This window comes from Danio aesculapii, chromosome 8, assembly GCF_903798145.1.
Source record: "Danio aesculapii chromosome 8, fDanAes4.1, whole genome shotgun sequence".
NCBI lineage: Eukaryota > Metazoa > Chordata > Actinopteri > Cypriniformes > Danionidae > Danio > Danio aesculapii.
The window spans coordinates 33,021,343-33,036,163 of NC_079442.1; the positions used below are offsets into that span (position 1 = coordinate 33,021,343).

General features: G+C 34.9%; 1 protein-coding gene across 1 annotated transcript in view; it reads left to right on the plus strand.

Moving 5' to 3' along the window:
- myo1f (myosin IF) overlaps window positions 1–14,821 on the plus strand; it is a 46,256-nt gene that overhangs the window by 21,171 nt on the left and 10,264 nt on the right. The window contains exons 9-22 of the mRNA XM_056463766.1: window positions 1,455–1,587; window positions 1,671–1,867; window positions 3,423–3,503; window positions 3,998–4,084; window positions 4,182–4,268; window positions 4,353–4,520; window positions 7,062–7,147; window positions 7,414–7,495; window positions 7,580–7,686; window positions 7,773–7,871; window positions 10,867–11,011; window positions 11,303–11,417; window positions 11,937–12,106; window positions 13,317–13,462. Of these exons, the coding sequence (XP_056319741.1) occupies window positions 1,455–1,587; window positions 1,671–1,867; window positions 3,423–3,503; window positions 3,998–4,084; window positions 4,182–4,268; window positions 4,353–4,520; window positions 7,062–7,147; window positions 7,414–7,495; window positions 7,580–7,686; window positions 7,773–7,871; window positions 10,867–11,011; window positions 11,303–11,417; window positions 11,937–12,106; window positions 13,317–13,462 (1,703 nt within the window). The remainder of the gene's footprint in view (window positions 1–1,454; window positions 1,588–1,670; window positions 1,868–3,422; window positions 3,504–3,997; window positions 4,085–4,181; window positions 4,269–4,352; window positions 4,521–7,061; window positions 7,148–7,413; window positions 7,496–7,579; window positions 7,687–7,772; window positions 7,872–10,866; window positions 11,012–11,302; window positions 11,418–11,936; window positions 12,107–13,316; window positions 13,463–14,821) is intronic.

Genomic DNA, 14,821 nt, shown 5'->3' on the forward strand with positions numbered 1-14,821 from the left:
AAATTATTAGACAGATAGATAGACAGACAGACAGACAGACAGACAAATAGATAGATAGACAGAGAGACAGACAGACAGACAGACAGACAGACACACAGACAGAGAGAGAGACAGAGAGAGAGACAGAGAGAGAGACAGACAGACAGACAGACAGACAGACAGACAGAGAGACAGACAGACACACAGACAGAGAGACAGACAGACAGACAGACAGACAGACAGACAGACAGACAGACAGACAGACCGACCGACCGACCGACCGACCGACCGACCGACCGACCGACCGACCGACCGACCGACCGACCGACCGACCGACCGACCGACCGATCGATCGATCGATCGATCGATCGATCGATCGATCGATCGATCGATCGATCGATCGATCGATCGATCGATAGATAGATAGATAGATAGATAGATAGATAGATAGATAGATAGATAGATAGATAGATAGATAGATAGATAGATAGATAGATAGATAGATAGATAGATAGATAGATAGATAGATAGATAGATAGATAGATAGATAGATAGATAGATAGATAGATAGATAGATAGATAGATAGATAGATAGATAGATAGATAGATAGATAGATAGATAGATAGATAGATAGATAGATAGATAGATAGATAGATAGATAGATAGATAGATAGATAGATAGATAGATAGATAGATAGATAGATAGATAGATAGATAGATAGATAGATAGATAGATAGATAGATAGATAGATAGATAGATAGATAGATAGATAGATAGATAGATAGATAGATAGATAGATAGATAGATAGATAGATAGATAGATAGATAGATAGATAGATAGATAGATAGATAGATAGATAGATAGATAGATAGATAGATAGATAGATAGATAGATAGATAGATAGATAGATAGATAGATAGATAGATAGATAGATAGATAGATAGATAGATAGATAGATAGATAGATAGATAGATAGATAGATAGATAGATAGATAGATAGATAGATAGATAGATAGATAGATAGATAGATAGATAGATAGATAGATAGATAGATAGATAGATAGATAGATAGATAGATAGATAGATAGATAGATAGATAGATAGATAGATAGATAGATAGATAGATAGATAGATAGATAGATAGATAGATAGATAGATAGATAGATAGATAGATAGATAGATAGATAGATAGATAGATAGATAGATAGATAGATAGATAGATAGATAGATAGATAGATAGATAGATAGATAGATAGATAGATAGATAGATAGATAGATAGATAGATAGATAGATAGATAGATAGATAGATAGATAGATAGATAGATAGATAGATAGATAGATAGATAGATAGATAGATAGATAGATAGATAGATAGATAGATAGATAGATAGATAGATAGATAGATAGATAGATAGATAGTCACAAATCAGCCACAAACATCATCATTGCCCATTGGTTTTGATAACTACAGGAAGCCATGCAGGTGATTGGCATACCAGAAATGCATCAGACGGTGGCGCTACAGATTGTTGCTGGCATCTTACACCTGGGCAGCATTAATTTCATTGAGGTGGGAAACTACGGGCAGGTGGAGAGCACAGACTGTGAGTGAAACCACATGACATACCATTATTTCGGTCTTCTATTAGCATTTCCATAAACATTTTAAATTCTGTTTCCAACCTAGTGTTGGCGTTCCCTGCATACCTGCTGGGCATTGACCAGAACCGTCTACAGGAGAAGCTCACCAGCAGAATAATGGACTCCAAATGGGCCGGCAAGACTGAATCTATTAATGTGACTCTCAATCTGGAACAAGCACGGCACACGCGTGACGCTCTCGCCAAAGCTCTCTACACAAGACTCTTTGACTATTTGGTTGAGGTTAGTTAATGCTAAATCTACCTCTTTAACTCTAATTTAGAGGAAAAAAGAGACCTATTATGTAAAAATCACTTTTATAAGGGGTTTAAACACAGTTGTGTTGCAACAGTGTGGGAATATAGCCAGCCTCTAATGGTAAAAATTAATTAATACAATTTTTTATAATCACACTTTATAAAAGCAGTCTGCAGAAACACTTTGATTGGCATTCGCCCTTTGTATATGTCTTTGGAAGGGAAAAGCCTCGCCCATTAGTGATGATGTCTGCTTCATTAACATAGACAGCCCTGTGTGAGAAGCAGCCATCCGCCATTAGAGTTTTTGAGCCGTAATCTTAAGCCAAAGATAATGTTAACGAATACGAGCCATAATAAATGTTGAATTTTAGGATGCACAAAGGAACATCGTAGTCTCCATAAACTCCCAATTCTTCTGAGACACTTTTTTTTACACAAATAATGTTAGTCCTGTTTTGGCACAGTCATTTATAGCTCCGACCCCTATTGAAAAGGGGGCTGGGAGCACAATGTCATTTGAATTTAAAGAGTTTTTAAAGAGTTATACAACAGAGTTTGTAGATTATTTCGAGCTGAAACTTCACATACACACTCTAGGGACACTAGAGACTTTACATCCTGTAAAAAGGGTCACAATAAGTCCTCTTTTAATCACTTTGAAGGGGTGGTCAATCAGCTATTTTCAAAGGCTTGAAGGTGTTTATGGGGTACACTGCAACATGTCTAACTTTATTCTCCGTTCTCCATTTACCTAAAAACTGAGCTTTAAAAAGTGAAATCATAATCAAGGACCCTTAAAGATAAGTCAGAAAAATCTGAAAAACTTACAGCATCAGAATCTCCAAAGCTAGCAGAAAAGCCATAACTCGAAAATGATTTCAGGCTGATCCTCCAACAAAAGCTCAATGGATAGGAACAGTGAAGGAAATCCACTGGATGGAAAGACTGACTTTGTAAACAATTTGTGATAATGTACTTCAAATGTATTACCTGATTTAGTAACCCATATGACAACCGCTTTGTTCTTTGTTTTTTGTTTTTATTTTTTTTCCCTTGTGTCATTTTTTTCTTTTCTGATATAAAAAAAAGTAAAAAAAAAAAAATAAAGAATCTACAAAGTTGTTCACAAAGCTTACAAATACTTTTCATTTAAAATCATCAATAAAATTTAAAAATGTTTTTTATTCATTTTGCTTCTCATGCTCAAAAAGCATTTAAAAAGGCTAGTTTTACTGAAGCTGTTAACGGAAGCTGCAGTAACGCGGTTGGCTCTTCTGTTTCAAGGACAGTTCTGCTATGTTGCACATTGCACTCTCTCCCATTCAGAAGTAATATCCGTGTACTTTTTTGTATGTCAGAAGTCTTTGAAAAGTTATTTTCTTGTCGGCTTAGTCCCTTTATTAATCCGAGGTCGCCACAGCGGAATGAACCGCCAACTTATCCAGCACGTTTTTACGCAGCGGATGCCCTTCCAGCCGCAAACCATCTCTGGGAAACTGAAAAAGGTTATTGTTTTTGAAATGTTCTTCTGTTTGCAGGAAATAAATAAAGCCATGCAGAAACCCATTGAAGAGCTGAGTGTTGGTGTTCTGGATATTTATGGATTTGAGATTTTCCAGGTGAACATTCTTAGCTTTCATTGATTGTCTTTGCATATATTAATGGATAAATTGTAATGTTCTATACATTAAGTCAGATATATTTTTTGCATTACCTTATAAAAGTTTGCATTCGGTATGTTTTTTAAAATAATTATTTAAGAATCTAACCCTTAGAATAGACACATTCAATAAAACTGGTGGTAAATATATTTATAATGTAACAAATAAATGCAGTTTTATTCTATTCTAATTGTCTAACAAAGTATCCTGAACAGGTTTCAATAAAAATATTAAGTAATACAACTATTATGTCACACAAGCACCAAAGCACATGGAGCTTTCACACCTAGACTTAACACTGAAGCCACTGAATGAATTATGCTCATAATTTAGCTTCACTGTCAAAGGAACAAATTGCTACAATATTTTACCACCCCTAATTTTATTATAAATGATATTATAAAAAATCTATTATTTATTTTATTATTAATGATCTATTTTTCTTTCTCTAGAGGAATGGTTTTGAGCAGTTCTGTATCAATTTTGTGAATGAAAAGTTGCAGCAGATCTTCATTGAATTGACACTGAAAGCAGAACAGGTACAAAAGCAAACTTATCTTGAATTACACTCTTCAGTAATATCAGGTATTGATATGCAGAAACCCTAGACTGTTTGTGTGGTTTTTCCGCCCACAGGAAGAGTATGTGCAAGAGGGCATCAAATGGACACCCATAGAGTACTTTAACAACAAAATCGTGTGTGACTTAATAGAAAATAAACTGGTGAGTCTGTAAGCCCATGTATTATTTTTTAATCATAATTAAATAAAGTTTTAAAGCTGTAACCTCATTCTGCCTGCCTCCCAGAGTCCCCCTGGCATCATGAGTGTGCTGGATGACGTGTGTGCCACCATGCATGCCACCAAAGATGGCGCTGACATGACTCTGCTTCAGAAGCTCCAGAATGCGGTTGGGACGCACGATCACTTCAACAGCTGGAACTCTGGTTTCATCATTCACCACTACGCTGGCAAGGTATGTGTTGCAGTTTTTGTGAAGTGTGTTACCTTACAAATAAATAAGTGTACTTCAAGTTCACTTTATTATGTACAGTTAAGGTCAGAATTATTAGCCCCCCTTTGAATTTTTTTTTCTTTTTAGAATATTTCCCAAATTATGTTTAACAGAGCAAGGAAATTTTCACAGTATGTCTGATAATATTTTTTCTTCTGGAGAAAGTCTTATTTGTTTTATTTCGGCTAGAATAAAAGCAGCTTTTAATTTTTTAAATGTGATTTTTAAGGACAAAATTATTAGCCCCTTTAAGCTATATATTTTTTCAATAGTCTACAGAACAAAACATCGTTATACAATAACTTGCCTAATTACCATAACCTGCCTAGTTAACCGAATTAACCTAATTAAGCCTTTAAATGTCACTTTAAGCTGTATAGAAATGTCTTGAAAATATCTAGTCAAATATTATTTACTGTCATCATGGCAAAGATAAAATAAATCAGTTATTAGAAATGAGTTATTAAAACTATTATGTTCTGAAATGTTTTGAAAAAATCTGCTCTCCGTTAAACAGAAATTGTGGAAAAAAATAAACAGGGGGCTAATAATTCAGGGGTTAATAATTCTGATTTCAACTGTATACTGTACTTAATAATTGAAGGTGACATTAAATTCATTTTGCTGCCCATTCCACAAAAGTTGATATGATTCTTCAGGGTCTTAATGAAAAGTCTACAACATACCTTGGTTAAATTTTTGAATGGTAATACAAGTTTTTACCGCATACACAGTTTTTACCCTATCAAAAAACACTAAAGTTTACATTGAGTCATTTTGGCTCATGTTTCTTTAAATGATAATGAGCTGCTGCTCACTCCGCCCCTCCCTAAAGCCGGATTATGAGCGGCTGTGGGTACCGATCCATACTTGAGGTAACAAAACCTGCTCACCACACACACAGCGCTTAACCGAGCCTCAAATGACAGTTTCCTTTTGCCTATATTAACCGACATGATGGAGTACTTGAAGTTGTTTTCACATTATAATGCTCAGCTGCATAGTTTTTGTTGGTTAGTGTAAAACCACAATACCACACTGACAAACACACACCTCTGCTTTGGATGATGATCTGATGCTAAACCTGAGCGAATTGAAGTTAGCATTTGCTAACAATAACTAAACTCTACCAAAAAATATAGATATAAATATGTATATAAATATACATATAAAAATCCTTTAAATGGAATTCTAATGTGAATCTAGCTTTATTTTACCATACGGTTTGAAAAGCAGCCTGATGCACACACAAGCAAGATTTTTTAATAGTATCTGACTGCAGACCTGACTAGCATCTGATAGCAGACAGTCTCAGACACAGTGTACTCAACGGAGCTAGTGACATCACTGTGATGGGTGGGTTAGGTGCGGGGTCAGGTGTGTGCATTAAAAGCATTGTATGCAGCTCAGCTTGAAATTTCAGCTAGACCCTTCTCCGATTGTGACCATTCTTTCTGGGATATTCCCTTCATATACAAAATTAAGATATTTTGCTGGTGCGTATATTTTACCATGGTACTGGCTGCAACATTTCTGAGGTGGCAGATATCGCAGAAACCTAAGTAAATACAAAAAATTCTGGAAAGGAGAAAGGTTCATCGGATGTCGCTGTTAAATATTAGTATAAGCTAGTATACAGTTAAAGTCAGAATTATTAGCCTCCCTGAATTATTAACCCCCCTGTTTATTTTTTTCCCCAATATCTGTTTAACAGAGAGCAGATTTTTTTTTCAACACATTTCTAAACATAATAGTTTTAATAACTCATTTCTAATAACTGATTTATTTTATCTTTGCCTTGATGACAGTAAATAATATATTACTAGATATTTTTCAAGACACTTCTATACAGCTTACAGTGACATTTAAAGGCTTAACTAGGCTAATTAGTTTAACTAGGCATTTTAGGGTAATTAGGCAAGTTATTGTATAACGATGGTTTGTTCTGTAGACTATCGAAAAAAAATTAGCTTAAAGGGGCTAATAATTTTGACCTTAAAATGGTTTTTAAAAAATTAAAAACTGCTTTTATTCTAGCCGAAATAAAACAAATAAGACTTTCTCCAGAAGAAAAAATATGTCCTTGCTCTGTTAAACATCATTTGGGAAATATTTAAATAAGACAAAAAAATTAAAAGGAGGTCTAATAATCCTGACTTCAACTGTACATGTAGCAGAGGCCAGCTAGTGAAGTGTTGTGGAGGTAAACCTCACTCCTCTGACCTCTAAAAGGTGCTCTAGCAACAGTCGCTAGAGTTCACGGTCTTTAGCCTCCTTATTAGAGCAACCGTCTCCCATGCAAAGATCATCGGTTCAATCCCAGCTCAGAGTGCATTGGGTGGTTTAGGACTGGTGGGTTACATACAGATTTTTGAGATATTTACTATACTAAATTTTGAGTAAATGGAATGCAATGCAATTGCAAACATTGAAATGGCAGCTTGTATTCAATAGCAGTCCTACGTTTTTTCTTACTACCTTACCTCTATTTCTATGATTCAGGTGTCATACGATATCAATGGTTTCTGTGAGCGAAACAGAGACGTGCTTTTCCCCGATCTCATAGAACTGATGCAAAGCAGCCAATAGTAAGTGCTATTTTTCCTATTCTGCCTTGTTCTAAACGTTGTCCGTATTAAGATGTTTTATTTAGGTCTGGTAAAAAGAATGTAATGTAACAGAAAGCCAGAGAAACAATAGAATAAAGACAGATGAGCGTAATCAATTTTCCCTTAAAAAAGATCAACTGTTTTTCTCCTTCTGGAAAGAAGGCAAATTGACGTATCTCCTTTTCCCGTAACCTCAATCAACATGTTCCAAACAGCCAAAATTATTTATTTCTCTGCCATTACAGTGACTTCATCCAAAGCCTCTTCCCAGAAAACCTCAACACGGATAAGAAAGGTAGACCAACCACTGCTGGCTCCAAAATCAAAGTAAGAGCAAAGATCTTAATAACCTCAGCACACCTGTTAGATTTATTTCTATTTGGCATGTCTTACTGACTGTCTGGTCCACAGAGGCAAGCCAATGAGCTGGTCAGTACACTGATGAAGTGCACACCGCACTACATACGCTGCATCAAACCCAACGAGACCAAGAGGCCCAAAGACTGGGAGGAGAGCAGGTATAATGTCATACTCGCATAATATGATGAAGGATATCATGCAAAGATGAAGCAAACCATCATAAATTTCTTTTTCACGGCCCCAGAGCGAGACATCAAGTGGAATATCTCGGCTTAAGGGAAAATATTAGGGTACGACGTGCTGGATTTGCCTATCGTAGAATCTTCCCGAAGTTTTTACACAGGTGAGTAAGCTCGGAAAAAATATGTTTGGTCATAAAATTTCACAATCTTTGCAAATATGGACGTTTTAGTACAAAAGCCGTCCAGGACTTGACTTAAGGCTCAAAATATCAGTGTCAACAGGTTATTTGTGTAGTGGAATGTAGCTGTATATGTGCTGAGCTCTTTCCACTCAAGATATAAAAGTGAACAAAAAATGACAGCTGTAAAAAGCATCTGACTGTAGTGATGCAGAAGTCTCCATTTTACCACTTTAAAGGGTAGTTCACTCAGAAGTGAACATTCTGTCATCATTTACTCAGCCTTGACATGCTTCAAACAAGATTAGGTTTTTTTTTGTTTGTTTTGTTCAACACAAAAGAAGATATTTTAAAGAATGTTAGAAACCTATGACCATTGACATCAGTAGTATTGTTATGATTACTACTGGCAGATCGTTGGTGAACTACACATATTACACTAACGAACTACAATTCCCATCATGCCGTTTCACACACACACACACACACACACACACCGGTTGCGGTTCACCACTGGTGACTCACACACAGCTAAGTCCCGTCATTACTTATCATCTGGACTAATTATACACCACGCATTTACCAGTTCAGGGCCGAGTCTTTGTTTGCTGCAACTGTTTGTTGTATCGAATGTTTCTAGTTCTATGTTTTGCCTGCCCTATTTTGGACACAAGCCTTTTCTTTCTAAGACCCCCTAGTTTAAAAAATAAATAAATTATGATTTTTTTTGTGATAAAAATGACTGAGTGGTAATTCCCAGAAATTTATATAAATGACCATTGAATTATACAATATATCATATTAGGTAGCCTACTATGTTACTATGTTAGGTGTGCAATCTGACACACTGACAATGACAGAAAACATAAAAATAAAGCTTCTTTATGTTGGTCACTTGTCAAAACAGATCTAAAACGATATGGATTAAGCCAAAGGAAGGTTGTATGACTCTTATTTTTATCCACGATCTTACTTTCTCTCAGATTTCACTGAGAATCTGACATGTATCTAACTCAGGACATGTGTTAGGGCTTCCCTAATACACCTAAAACACGGATTGCCGTAAAACTCAAGGTATGTAATTCTTTTGCATGTTTTTTTTTTATTTTAATAATTTTTATTGTGTCAGAACTTGCTGAAGTGCTCTGTGAGTCCACAGAAAATTTACTCTTGAGGGACAATAAGTATACAAACAAACAAACGAAGTGTTTTCTGCAGGAAGAGTTAAACTAAAACATTTAGCGATTTTATGCACACAATAATACCATATTAGGTACCGAAAAAGGGGGGTGATCAAAAGAATGGGAAAGTCCCAGAGTAAAGTGAGAAAATATGAAACACCGGTCTTTTTGAATATGTCTTTACGCTGTTTTCATCTGTTTTTATTTTATTTATACTTGACTCTTTTATTCCTGTTTATGTAAAGCACTTTGAATTGCCACTGTGTTCGAAATGTGCTATATAAATAAACTTGCCTTGCCTTGCATAATACCAGCCATACATGTAAAGTACAAATGATGTCCTTCAATTCGGTCACGTCCAGCGGCAGTTATCCTTGAACCAATCTCCATCATTGTAAGCTGCTTACTGTTCTGTCTGTTCCATTGCTTCGATTTGTTTGCTCAAACTTTCTTTTGCAGTCTGAATCATGTCAAATGCACAAAACGCCCAGTTCACGCCACAGGATGTCTAATCACATCTTTGCATTGACTTTACATGTAAATCACCCATGCTTCATCCGCGTCTGCTTACTGCACAGGCTGAAAAACAATTCTGCCCACTTCTGTGTAATGTTAGGATTGTGAGGGCGCAGGTGAGACATCATTTTTTGAGAGACACTCAAAGACATCACATGCGCTGTGTATGCAACATCTGTAAGTCACATAAAACAATAAATTGCAAACTGAAATAAATATAATTAGAATTTCTGGAATTGGATGTTTTATGAGATTATTTTTTGGGGGGGGGTTTATTTTTTCATATGCGTTGCATGCGTTGGATTCAGCGATTGCGGAAAAACTAAGGGGTCTGCTTTTTGTTGTATGCTTTTTTGTCACCTGTACCGACTTTACGCCTCTTTTAAGACTACAATTTGGATGACCAGTATGTTCCTGTTTTGCTCCTGTATTGACCATTGCCTGTCTGTAAGACTAACCTTATTAAACTGCACTTGGATCTTTACTTTTGTTGTTCTCAACTCGCTTGCACTCGTGACAAGTAGGAAAAACAAATACTATGGAAGTCAATGGTTACAGGTTTACAACATTATTCCAAATATCTTCTTTTGTGTTCGACAAAACTAAACAAAAAAAAAAACACTCAAAGTGGTATGAAACTAGTCAAGGGTGTCTAAATGATGACAGAATTAAAATATTTAGGTCAACTGTCTCTTTAAGTCACATTTATTTACAGACCACATTAATTAGTAGTAATAAAGTAACTGCTTTAAAGTGAGCAGCTTTACAGTATTGAACTTAAAAACCACAGGCAGTGTCGCTTTCAGTTAGGATTACAGCTTCAGTTTCTATTTTAAAGCACTTCTCCAAAGTGTTCACGTTTTTACTTGTGTTGGACCTGATCAGTCTGAACAGAAGGAATGAACCAGTCAAATATTTTCATGCCAATGAAGCAAAGCCTTACAGCTATACAAACCTATTACGTATACAATTCATACCAATAGTACCTCAGCCACAGTGATCTTTTCCAGAAGGATTCCTGTAATAAACTACAGCTTAATTTTTGTTTACATTACTCAAGATAGTTCTTTGATCATGCTTTGATTATATCAGACCCTTTAGCTCTATTGTTCTAGTTAAGTGAATGTAGGAACAAATAAATGAATCTCAGGTGTAAATCTCACTGATGGTGTTAATCTCAGACATTGCTAATCTCAAGAGGGCTAATTTTAGAGATGATTTCCCAGATGTGTCTGTCTCAGTTCTAGCATCTCAGGTAACTGAATCACACATTTTGCTAGGTATGCCATCCTGACAGCAGAGACGTGGCCATGTTGGCGTGGAGCAGAGCAGCAGGGCGTTTTGCACCTTCTGCGTTCGGTAAACATGGAGACAGACCAGTACCAGATGGGTCGCTCCAAAATCTTCATCAAGAATCCGGAGTCGGTGAGGCTCAGAGTTAAAAGTCAACTCAATTTATTTCTTGAGCACTTTCAACCAACCACAATGGGTATCAAAGTGCTGTACATAAAAACACGTAATACATACAAACGTACAAATAACCAAAATACATAAACTCACAACACGTGATTAAAAGCTAAAGAAAATAAGTGTGTTAAAAGTCGAAGTCAAAACTCAAAGATCTAAAAAAAAGCCCTTGAATTAACAGTTTCTCGAATCATGACGTACCCCTTAAACAGCATTTCTCACTTCAACTCCCGTTTCTTCAATCTTTAGCTCTTTCTGCTGGAAGAGATGCGAGAAAGGAAGTTTGACACATTTGCCAGAACCATCCAGAAGGCGTGGAGGAAATACATTGCCAGGAGGAAATATGAACAAATGCGGGAAGAGGGTGAGCCTGTAAAACCAAGTGAATGATTGTGTATTGCCTACATAAGCAGCATCCTAATGCTCATAAAACCTTAAAAATGATGCTATAAAGTCACATACACACTGTAAAAATTGCTGGGTTCCACACATATCGATTTGCGTTGGGACAACAGGAAGGAATTAAGTTAACTTATTCGTTTTTACTAATTTAAGCGGATTGATCATAAAACAATTAAGTTGTCCCTCAAAAAACTCCAGAATTGTGTGGATTCAGCTCATTTTAATTAAGTATGAACAAACAGAAAACGTCTTATTTTTGTGCAGACAGCGACAACAGTGTACAACAGAACCTGTTTAAAACAGCACTTCACACATGTTGTTACAGTAATTAATTTTTAACTATATTTTATTTAATTGTGATCCTTTTAAGATATTCAGTAATGAACAAGAATACATTTTTCTGATCTGCATTTCCTGTTGTGTAATGTAATGTACTTGATGTATGAGTCATGTTTTTTTCTCTTTCTCTTGCCATTTTTAGCCTCGGATATACTTTATAACTCTAAAGAACGACGTAGGAATAGTATAAACAGAAACTTTGTTGGCGATTACCTGGGCATGGAGGACAAACCTGAGCTGCGGCAGTTCATGGCCAAAAGAGAGCGGGTTGACTTTGCTGACTCGGTTAACAAGTTTGACCGTAGATTCAAGGTGAGGAAATAATGAGCAAAAAAGGGATTTAAGGTTTTTATTGTTGTCATGGATGCATGTATTTAATCTTTTTTTTGTGCTTGTGTGTGTGCCGACTGAATATTTTGCATCGTTATTCCAATGTTTAGTGTTACATGATCCTTCAGAAATTATTTTAGTAAACTGATTTACAAAGAATTAATTTCATTAATCTGTAATTTAACAGTTTCAATATTTCGTGATTAACATTATTTTTTCTGTTCATATATGGTTATGAATTGCATAATGGGACCTTGATCTTTGCTCTGTTGACTTTTGAAGTTGAAAATTGAACTCTGCAGTTAAATTGCAGCAAAGTGACTGTTATTGACGTTTTAGGAGTTTGAAGAGAAATAATACAGAAATAGGTCCCTGTTTATTACCTTGTTTTGTACTGTAATTCACAACACTAATGCAGACAATATAGTACTTATTATCACTTAAACTAATACAAATGTCAATACAAGTTACTTTTACAAAATTTTTCAACATCAAAAGTTGTTGGAGGAAAGATCCATGTCCCATAATCTGATTCAAAAGCATAAATAAATAAAAACAAACATGAATGACAAAATACGGAATTTATGGATACTTTTTACAGTGAATAGTTGTGATGTTAAAGCCAAAGGTTATGCCCAAGTGTTATACAGTTGAAGTCAGAATTATTATCCCTCCTGTTAAATTTTAATTCTTTTATATTTTCCCCTAAATTCTGTTTGAAGGAGAGAAAAATCCATTCTAAACATAATAGTTTTAATAACTCATCTCTAATAACTGATTTATTTTATCTTTGCCATGATGACAGTAAATAATATTTGACTAGATATTTTTCAAGATACTTCTATACAGCTTAAAGTGACATTTAAAGGCTTAACTAGGCTCATTAGGGTAACTAGGCAAAATATTCTAAACCAATTGTTTGTTTTGTAGCCAATTAAAAAAAAATTTTATGGGGGCTAATAATTTTGACCTTTAAATGTTAAAAAATAATCTGCTTTCATTCTAGCTGAAATAAATCAAAAAAGACTTTCTCCATAACAAAAAAACTAAATATTATAGGAAATACTGTGAAAAATTCCTTGCTCTGTTAAACATCATTTAGGAAACATTTAAAAGAGAAAAAAATGTTATAAACTATATTCAATAATTTTTTTCCTAATTATTTGTATCGTGCTTACTTCTTTGTCTTCAGTCTATAAAGCGGGATCTAATACTGTCACCAAAATCCATCTACCTAATTGGACGGGAAAAGATAAAGAAAGGACCAGAAAAGGGCCAGATAAAAGAAGTTCTGAAAAGAAGGCTGGACATCAGCGGCATCCGTTCAGTGTCATTGAGGTAAGCTTCAAAGTAGAAACTGTAACTATGCATATATAAAAACAGAACGGCAGACCTGGCTTTATCACTGTATATGAGGATTTATGTACACTGAGTTAAAAATAAAAACAGTGCTTATCTTGCTGATGCCTCTCACAATCAATTTTCAGTTCAGAATCAATAATTGTGAGTTAAACTGAAACAAAAATATATGAATATATATATATATGTATGTACACACATCTATGTTTTGTGTGTATTTTCAATTACGCATTTCATATATTTTTGTTGCAGTTTAACTCACAATTATTGATATATATATATATATATATATATATATATATATATATATATATATATATATATATATATATATATATATATATATATAGTTGAAGTCAGCATTATTAGCCCCCCTTTGAATTTTTTGTTTCCTTTTATATATTTCCCAAATGATGTTTGAATGATGTCTAAAATTTTCACAGTATGTCTGATAAAAAATTTTTTTCTGCTGGAGAAAGTCTTTGTTCTATTTCGGCTAGAATAAAAGCAGTTTTTAGTTTTTTAAAAACCATTTTAAGGTCAATATTATTAGCCCCTTTAAGCTATATATTTTTTTCGACTGTCTACAGAACAAACCGTCGTTATACAATAACTTGCCAAATTACCATAACCTGCCTAGTTTACCTAATTAACCTAGTTAAGCCTTTAAATGGCACTTTAAGCTGTATAGAAGTGTCTTGAAAAATATCTAGTCAAATATTATTTACTGTCATCATGGCAAAGATAAAATAAATCAGTTATTAGAAATGAGTTATTAAAATATTTTGTTTAGAAATGTGTTGAAAAAAATCTTCTCTCCGTTCAGCAGAAATTGAGGAAAAAATAAACAGGGGACTAATAATTCAGAGGGGCTAATAATTCTGACTTCAACTATATATATATATATATTTGACAACAACAAAGAAAGCCAAGGATCTGCTGTCTGTTTATTTATTCTGATGGAATATGTGCAATATGTGGAATCCCAAAACATTATGTGCGCTCTGACCAATCATATGATAGCTGCATGTGACACATTTTGCACTATTTGCGAAAGCCAACCTAACCAAGAAGCAGTAACAGTTTAGTTTGTGTTTCAGAGCAAAGCAAACAATCTACAGTTGTGAAAATAACATCCTTAAAATATGGAGCCTAATTTGAAGAAGTTACACATTACTCATTTAACAGGGAACAGCTGTGAAAAAGATTCCTAAATGTAGAAACATTCTGCTCTCTCTCATACTGTGTGTGTGTGTGTGTGTGTGTGTGTGTGTGCGAGCGTGCGTGCATGCGTGTGTGCAAGCGTGCGTGTTTGTGTGTGTGTGTGTGTGTGTGTGC